General features: G+C 34.8%; 1 protein-coding gene across 1 annotated transcript in view; it reads left to right on the forward strand.

Moving 5' to 3' along the window:
- The window catches only part of LOC122246615 (uncharacterized), an 85585-nt gene that overhangs the window by 29200 nt on the left and 46385 nt on the right, over positions 1-10000 (forward strand). Inside the window, exons 4-25 of the mRNA XM_086538195.1 lie at positions 187-295; positions 650-780; positions 1257-1313; positions 1782-1961; positions 2349-2762; positions 2864-2919; positions 3081-3207; positions 3681-3815; positions 3964-4079; positions 4263-4395; positions 4534-5031; positions 5329-5384; positions 6074-6197; positions 6538-6672; positions 6985-7094; positions 7325-7457; positions 7619-8143; positions 8433-8488; positions 8689-8809; positions 8980-9111; positions 9400-9512; positions 9980-10000. The exon at positions 9980-10000 is cut by the window's right edge and continues 112 nt beyond it. Of these exons, the coding sequence (XP_086394321.1) occupies positions 187-295; positions 650-780; positions 1257-1313; positions 1782-1961; positions 2349-2762; positions 2864-2919; positions 3081-3207; positions 3681-3815; positions 3964-4079; positions 4263-4395; positions 4534-5031; positions 5329-5384; positions 6074-6197; positions 6538-6672; positions 6985-7094; positions 7325-7457; positions 7619-8143; positions 8433-8488; positions 8689-8809; positions 8980-9111; positions 9400-9512; positions 9980-10000 (3482 nt within the window). The remainder of the gene's footprint in view (positions 1-186; positions 296-649; positions 781-1256; positions 1314-1781; positions 1962-2348; positions 2763-2863; positions 2920-3080; positions 3208-3680; positions 3816-3963; positions 4080-4262; positions 4396-4533; positions 5032-5328; positions 5385-6073; positions 6198-6537; positions 6673-6984; positions 7095-7324; positions 7458-7618; positions 8144-8432; positions 8489-8688; positions 8810-8979; positions 9112-9399; positions 9513-9979) is intronic.

Genomic DNA, 10000 nt, shown 5'->3' on the forward strand with positions numbered 1-10000 from the left:
TTTGCTATCATTATCATTATTTTTATAATCATCAACATCAGCATTATCATCATTATTGATATTATTATTATTATCATCATTACTTTTATTATCATCATTATTATCATTCCTATCATAATTTTTCAAATAGCAAAGCTGCAAAGATCTCCAAGTGAGACTAACATGCAATCACATTATTTTTCATAGTATCAGCTCTCCCGTCTACTACGAGTGAGAGATAACACAACCTACTTTCCATACTATATCGACTCCACGGGTAGGCTCGTGGCGGCTCTCAATGGCTCCGTTCCTGAAGGTGAGTTGACACGGACGCACGAAACTTATGGTGCTCTGTTTCTCCCAGGTGTCTGTAACATGCATGATGTTTATGATACTTGGAATTACGTACACACACACACACACACACATACACACACATATAGACACAGACACACACACACACATATACATACACACACATAGACATAGACAACACTCACACGCACACACACACACACACAAACACACACACACACACACACACACACACACGCACACGCACATAGACATAGACACACACACATACACACAAACATATTCTAGCACATCATCACATAAAGACACTCTCCCGCATAATCAAGGGGGTATATCAAACCTCCTCTCTTTCCAGATATATTCCAAAGCATAGGGTTCATGATAATCGGGTCCCCTTGTCTCACCGCGTCATACCGAGGACATGTCCCTGCTCTCATAGTGAGTTTGCCGGAAGAAAGTGCACCCATTCTTCAAGTTAACCAAGAGGTAAGAATGACGGAGTTAATCCTTAAAATTCCATTTCCGCATCAAAAGATAGGCCTAGTAAGTAAATACTTTTTTTTTAGGGAAAGAGCACCAGGCTTTATCATGTGAAGGCTATGGTTAAGAGGTGAATACAAGAGTAGCATATATTGTAATGATTGTATATGTGCTTTCCCCACAAAATGTTACTCTTTGCTCTAATTTCTGACTTAGAGGTTTGTCTAAAATCATCAAATTTATTTTTGTTCTTTATGTGTTTAGATATAGATTACAGAAACATTCCATAAAAATAGTTAATTTTCAAGAAATCCTAATCAGCATGGCCTTGATAATACTCAGTATCATAATGTAAATCCACCCCCACAGCCTCTGCACTCATTCAGATCACAAAATAAAGCAGAAAAGGTTAGCTTCACTAGATTAATCTTTTTCACTACTTATAGTTGTTTCTGTTATCATATACTATCTATCACACGCAGGTATACCGTGACGAAGAAGAAGACTGTAACCATAATAGAAACAGCACAAACAGTCAGGTAAGGTTAACCAATAAACGATATATATATATATATATATATATATATATATATATATATATATATATATATATATATATATATATATAATATATATATATTATAATATACATATATATATATTATATCTATAATATATATATATATATAATATATATATATATATATATATATATATATATATATATATATATATATATATATATATGTATGTATATGCATATATATGTGTGTATACATTCATATACATACATATTATATATATATATATATATATATATATATATATATATATATATGTATATATATATATATGCAGCAAAGAGATATAACCGTGTTTAAAGTATATTTCACATGCCTTAAGCCCGCCTTCTAAGATTTTGTTTCATTTACGAAGACCACTAATTTTACTAATTTTCGGACTTCAGTATTCATTTCTAGATACATTGATAAATCATATCTTTCCAGACGGTTAATGTCGAGTACGTTGGTGACTTTATCGATGCAGAAGACTCAATTGACCATGAAAATCGCACTGCCTATTCTTACACGGATCTCCTCCTTGGCACAAAAATCGACAAGAGATCCGTAAGAGTCAGGATAGACCAGGATATGGTCGTTGAGCAAAACTGTACATCGAACTGTCCCGTAAGTCACTCTCTTCTGACGTTAATCTTGGATCTGATGTCATGTTTCTAATGATTCTCCGTCTTGCTTCGCGTTTGTGAAAATGGCAACTAGTGTAGTCTGGGCTCTTGAGGCTAGACTTAATATATTTGTGACTTCGAAGAAATTACATTGATTCTGCATTATAGAATTACTCATCTTTACTCCTTATCCCTTTGGGAGGAGAATACAATTTTGGACGTAGATTTCAAGTGTGGAGTGTATCTATTCCCTCTTGCTTTTGAATTAATAGAAGTCTATTGACATGTTGAATTTGAATGATTTTTCTTTTCGTGCACATAATATTTCTATGCAAAAATTAAAACGATTTCAAGGTATTGAAGAAAAAGAAAACAAATATATTTTCAGACAACTACAACGACCGAACCGACAACAAGCACAACAGAAATTGCTACAAGTACGACAGATTTTGCTACAAGTACGACAGAAATGTCAACCACAGCAGAGGATACTACAACCGCTGAGTCGACCACAGGATTCAGCACTCTTGAAAGTTCCACTGTTCCTGAAACAACAACAACTTCTGACGTAACAACAACAATAACTCCCTCAATCATTGACACAGCTACATCACCCGTCACAACTGGAGACACAGTTACAACAACCGTAGCTCCTGACACAACTACAACGCTTGTCACAGACACAACACCAACTGATGAGGAAGATATAGACTATCCACAAGAAGAGGACGGAAGTATTCTCCAATTTCTCCAGGTTGTTGATGAGGAGGATTGCGACAATAACACAGATGAATTCAGTCAGGTTAGAGCCACATGATGTTTGTTTCTTTTGAGTGATTGGTTGCATTCTGCATTTGATATGGGAATATTATTATTTGGTTATTTATTGTTATTATATTTCAGACTATCGTCATTGAAAATGAGTACAGCGTGGATGAATTCTACGAAGCACTGCATAGGTAACGGATGATTTTGATTTTACGAATTTTGTAACGAACTGTAGTATTGCATAATCTCCATGGCCTCAACATCTATGCTGTGAATTATCATTCATGTCGTACTTTTCCTTCTCTGAGGTTGTTGAATTACATAAAACTGAGTTATCCCTCTTATACAACAGATTACAACAGGGTGAGCTGGGCCACTCCGTATTGGAAACAATCCTATCCCAGAACTCCAGTACCAGTTCTAATGAGACAACTTGGTATTACATGAATGACCACAGCATTGTAGAGATGGCTGCCGAGGTAAATATATGTTTGCTGTAACAATGCTGATAAAAATAGAAGATAGATTATGAGTGGAATGATAAAAAAAAGTAATAAATTGATTACCAGCAAGGATTCTGGAAACTCGCTCACAGATAGGATTGATTAGAATAAATATATTAAAGAAAAGAATGACACAATGTAACGGATACTTATTATATGCTTAGTACCTGGTACTCGCTAGATCACGCTGTATAATATACTTCTGATTATATTCCTAGATACATTGATATATTATATCCTTCCAGACGGTTAATGTCGAGTACGTTGGTGTCTTTATTGATGCAGAAGACTCAATAGACCATGTTCAATCTTACTTCTATTTTATCATTTCACCCAAGTATAAACTTTCATTCAATTAAGCAGTTTTACATTTAACGTAAGCCTAAGACGATTAGAATAGACCCAAGCCCTAAAACATGCTCTTGTAACATCATCCTAACTATATCCAGGAGGAATACGAGAGTGACGTTCACATTGGCCATGGCTTGGTGGTTATTCTGCCTGTGCTCGCGAAAGAAGGAGGCATTCACTATATTGTCCTTATCCGTACTTTTGTCGACGAGCCTGCCAGCCCTATTATACAGGTATTTACCTTGATTTTATTCGGGTTTATGTTGTATACCGTAAAATAGTACTAGTGTTGCTGTTTTCAGAACCAAGAAGGGAATTTGGATATCGACTTTTTGGGGTATTTTCTTAATTATTAATATTTTGATTTGTCTTGATTTGTAGATTCACCAAAGCTATATAAATCAAAACTCATGTGGATGCGACAGTGCAGACCACAACACGACTCTTGAACACGAAATGGATGTACCAAGCCAAGTGATTCAAGACATTAGCATCAAGTAGGAGAACTTTGATTCATTCTTCGTTGATATGACTAACATAAAATACATTCCTACAACGCCTACAATAGGTGTTTCATTTCAATATGCAGCACCACAAGGCTTGTTGCGATATCTTTCTTTTCCACGAAGCATGAAAATACCACATTCAACATCTCATTTCGATTAAATAATTCATCCCAGGTCTAACCGCAGTACAGAGGAAATGGATTTCTCTTCTATGACGGGCTACATAAACATGTTGGCGGCTGTACCAGAATATGAGCGTCATGTAGAAACAATCATCATAATGAATGACATTGAAGGAGAAGATTGCGTAAGTAGATGGATAGATTTGTAATATTGTTACCCTTTATAGCAACGCTGTGTCAGATCTTTAAACACATCTGGCAGAAAAAGCAAATGATGCAAAGGTCAACGCCCCTTCATTGCTCTGTCGTATTCTTATTGACAGGAAACAACCACAGAGCCTACTTCTACAACTGAAATTATTTCCACAACCGCTGAGGGTGCTACAACTACGGAACCTTCCACAACTGATATTACTACGGCAACATCTACAACAGAGATTACAACAACGACTTATGATATAACTACAACTCCTGAGATAACTATAACTCCAGAAATTACTACAACAACCCCTGAGATAACTACTACAACTCCCGAAATAACTACAACAAGCCCTGAAATAACTACTGCAACTCCCGAAATAACTACAACAACCCCTGAAATAACTACAACTCCTGAAACCACTGCAACCCCTGACATAACAACCACAACTGAGATAACAGCAACAGCTTCTGAAATCCCGACTACAACAACCCCCACAACCCCAAGCACTACCCCAGATATAACCCTTCCACCCGATGAAATAGAGGATGAGGCTATCATCCAAGTATCCCAAAATAGTGAAACGGAAGATTGTGATAATAGCTCGTCTACTTACGTGCAGGTCAGACCTTTTATTTCCATTCAGATGAATATATATATATATATATATATATATATATATATATATATATATATATATGTATATATATTTATCATGTAATTATTCAAAAATCTATTTCTACACTTCCATCGATCTGTTTGAATTTATATCAGTCGCTTTTTTTGTTTGTTTGTTTGTTTACCTGTTCTCTATCTGTTTTTCGGTGTATCTACATGTACGTGTGTTTATGTGTGCCTTTGATGTGCTAGTTGACTTAGAATTAGGTCACAGCAATACGTAACATATGTTTATTTTCAGAGCGTCGTTATTGAGAATGAATTTGACAAGGATGATTTGAAGGACGCCTTGCACAGGTACATGTGAAATTTAATGTTTTGTATTCAGTTTCTGTGTATGCACCTTTTATTGAACTCACATTAAATCAGATGAAATCGTTGTATCATATATATACTGTATATATATATATATATATATATATATATATATATATATATATATATATATACATACATATATATACATATATACATACATATATGCATACACACACACACACACACACACACACACACACACATATATATAATATATATATATATATATATATATATATATGTATATATATGTATATATATATATATATATATATATATATATAATATATATATATATATATATATATATATATATTATATATATATATATACACAAATATATATATTTATACATATATATATACATATATAATATATATATATATATATAATATATATATATACATATATATACATATTTATATATATATGCATATTTATATATACATATATATACATGCATACATATATATATATATATGTATATATATGTATATATATACATATATATATGTATATATGTATATATATGTATATATATAGATAGATAGATAGATAGAGAGAGAGAGAGAGAGAGAGAAAGTACATACTGAACTTTCAGTGCCTTCCTGCACACACACACACGCACACACTTTCTTTCACATGTTTTTCCTTTTTCTATCACACAGATTAGAAGAAGGCGAGAAAGGCCATTGTATTATTGAGACGATTTATTCCCAAAACGCCTCCAGTTCTGATAATTCCTCTTGGTATTATATGGATGAGCATGAAATTCTCTGGATGGAGAAAGAGGTATTCATTTACTATAACATTCCTTAATGGAATTTAATAATAGTTACTTATGATAATGAGTCGATGTATCTAGTTAATGCCGTGATTAGTGAGATTGAGACTGTTGATTTTATTTGCAATAAGAGAAATGTCAAGAAATCATAATATCATGAAAAATAAACAACATAATGCATTGTAATAAGACGAGGTAATAAAGATAACACAAAAGCCAATTATGCATGTATAACATAGATAAGCAATCAGTGACGATAGAGTATAGGACTTCAAAATGTAGTATATCGCAAAAGCAAAAAGGGAAATAAAAGATATATCTTAAAAGTCGTGATATCAAACTATTCAGCAGGAATATGAGAGTGATGTCCACGTCGGACACGGCCTTGTGGTGGTCCTGCCTGTGATCACAACCGAGGATTCTGTGGTGTATATTGTGCTTTTGAGGGCCTTCGTTGACGAGCCCGCCAGTCCCATCGTACAGGTATTATTTCCGTATTTGCTTTGTATGTGAATGTGCGCACACACATGTACACGCAGACATACACGCACACCCAGACATACACGCACACCCAGGTATACAAACACACACACACACACACACACACACACACACACACACACACACACACACACACACACGCACAAACACACACACACACACACACACAAATATATATGTGTATATACATGGCTAGATAGATAGATAGGAAGATAGATAAATCGACAGACAGATAGACAGATAGATTCATTTAGAGATAGACCATTAGCATAATATATACCAACCTTCTTTCAGATTTACCAAACTTTTGAGGATGAGAGTGCATGTGGTTGTGAAGGTGACAACGGTGAAAACACTACCAGTCATAATCATGCAGTCGAGGTGATCCAGCGGTTCACTTCCATGTAAGTTCCATTCTTTGTAATCATATTAAAATGGGAGAGAGAAAAAAAAATCAAAACCGGCTTACGTTGTTCAATATTTCGACAAAAGCTTTATCAATTGAAATATTAGTTGTCAGAATCCTTCATCTTGCAGATTATGTCGAATATGCACGTATAATCATTATGTTAATGTATCATACACCTAAATAACTCACTTACGTGCCATAACTATCACTCCTCCCTGTTGCTAGCTCAAACTACAGTGTTGGAGATATGGATTTCACATCAATGACGGACTACATCACGATGTTGGTGGCCGTACCCGAGCATCAACGTCGTTACGTGTCGCTAACGATTGAAAACGAGATCGAGGGAGAAGACTGTGTATGTAGGAGAGTGATATACATCCGTGTAGTTGCTCTCAATATTTGGTTTTCTCTATGCCAATTCCTACGAAACGAATAGTCTGATTACATTTGGGAAATACGTATGTGACAGAGATGTGTCCTTTCTGTAATATCATGTCGCTTTTTGTCTTTCAACAGGAAACGACAACAGATGTATCAACAACCATTGAAGCTACAACAGCTTCTTCTACAGTTATTGGTTCATCATCGTCCACGTCAGAAAGTACATATGAATCAACAACTGAAGTCACAACTTCTGAAACAACAACACTGTCTTCACCTCCTGAGACTACATCTTCCACAACTCCTGAAATTAGTTCTACAACTCACGAAACCACTTCCACAACTCCTGAAACTACGACATCTTTCACAACTCCTGAAACTACGACATCTTTCACAACTCCTGAAACTACGACTTCTCTCACAACTCCTGAAACTATAACACCTTCCACAACTCCTCAAACTACAACATCTTTCACAACTCCTGAAGTTAGTTCTACAACTCCCGAATCCACAGTTACTTCCACATCTCCTGAAACTACAGTTGCAAGCACAACACCTCCAGCTCCACCCTACAAAGAAGACGAGGAGGGAAATATCTTGCAAGTACTTCAAGTCTCTGAAAGCGAAGACTGTGACAACCAGACAGCAGAATTTAACCAAGTGAGACTACCATTTCTCTCGTGCGTTCTGTTTATCTACTGCTTCATTTCGCAAAAAAGAAACGGGAGCAAGGGATATTTCCAAACATTTTCTGTGTTTTTATTTGATGAGAAGTTTAAATTTTTCAAAAGTTTATTTTTAGATAGATGAATTAATCATAAAACGATAATTTCATTAATTTTTTAGTTATCCCTTACCGTTTTCTTTATTTTTGAACTTTTAGTGTAAACAAAGAAAACGTTTTTTTAATTGGCGGTAACTGTTTCATATAACTATTATTTCTTTACAGACGGTCGTTATTGAAAACAACGTTGATATGGACGATCTTAATGAAACGCTGCATAAGTAAGATTCGATTCTATCCACATCAGTACAGTGGGCATTTTACTGCCACAAAAATAGAAGAAGAAAAAAGAAATATGCGTATTCTAGTTCACTTTCAAACATCGCTCTAGTTACTTTTTATATACTGTATCTTTACAAATGATTTGGCATTTTCATTCCACGTTTACATTTCGTTGCTTACGTTTCCGTTTAATATGTAGGTTGTATGAGGGCGAGCGCAGCCATTGCGTTCTAGAGACCGTCTACTCCCAGAACTCTAGCGACAGCAACTCCTCTTGGTACTATATGGACGAACACGACGTTGTATGGCTAGATGAAGAGGTAATTCCTATCATGGCTATATGTAATTTGAAAAAGCGTATATATGCACACACACACACACACACACACACACACACACACACACACACACACACACACACACACACACACACACACACACACACACACACACACAAACATATCTCATGCTTGTCGTACTCTTGTATCAGGAGTACCCGAGTGACGTCCACATCGGCCACGGCCTGCTGGTGGTCCTGCCCCCGATTGCAGTCGGGGATTCCATTGTCTATATTGCTTTTATGAGGACCTTCCTTAACGAACCCGCCAGCCCTATTGTCCAGGTATAAGTTTATTAGTGGTAGTTATGATGATATTGATTAATAGGAATGCGATAATGTGATTATATTGAAAATAGGTGATTGCTGTATTTGCAAATGCGATAATAACCGCATTATTGATTATGTTTTTTTTTTTTTTATTATGATCATTATCTTTATCACCACCAACCACAACCACCAACATTATTACTATCGTCTCTGTTCCAATGGTAATATTACAGCGATTTTTCTGATAAGTTCTTTCTAGATTTCATTAGATTTTCATTAGATTTCTTTGTCCATTTTCATTAGATTTACCAGAGCTATGTGGATCAAAGATCATGTGGATGCAAGGATGCTGAAGAAGGTCACAACTCTACACACGACAGTGACATAGTGAATGTTATCCAGCACTTCAGTTCTGAGTAGGTGATCTTACTTTAATATGAAGTATAGTACAAATACAAATGTGTTAAATACAAGTTTTATCCTTACAAATGGGATTAGTGTTTTTTTAAATGAAAAACTTTATCTTTATACGTATTATTATTGTTGTAATTTTGATATTGCTGTTATCATTGTTGTCTCTTTCATTAGTATTGCCATCATTATAGCAATTACAATAATGACAATAATAAGGATAATGATAAAGAAAATAATGATAATGAAGACAATTACTATCATCATCATTATAATAATTATTATTATCATCATCGTTTTAAGGAAAATAATAATGTTGATGGTAATAACGACCATGATAGTAATAACGATAATGTTTACCATTACCAAAATCATTATCATCATCATCCTCAACCTCATCATTATAGATGTTATGAAATCCATTCATGTATTTATCATGAAGAGATTCAGATATGAATTTCCTCTCCCTCAGGTCGAACTTTAGTGTAGGGAT

Source organism: Penaeus japonicus, unplaced genomic scaffold (genome assembly GCF_977035675.1).
Source record: "Penaeus japonicus unplaced genomic scaffold, GWHDUDI00000001_assembly GWHDUDI00000007, whole genome shotgun sequence".
Classification (NCBI taxonomy): domain Eukaryota; kingdom Metazoa; phylum Arthropoda; class Malacostraca; order Decapoda; family Penaeidae; genus Penaeus; species Penaeus japonicus.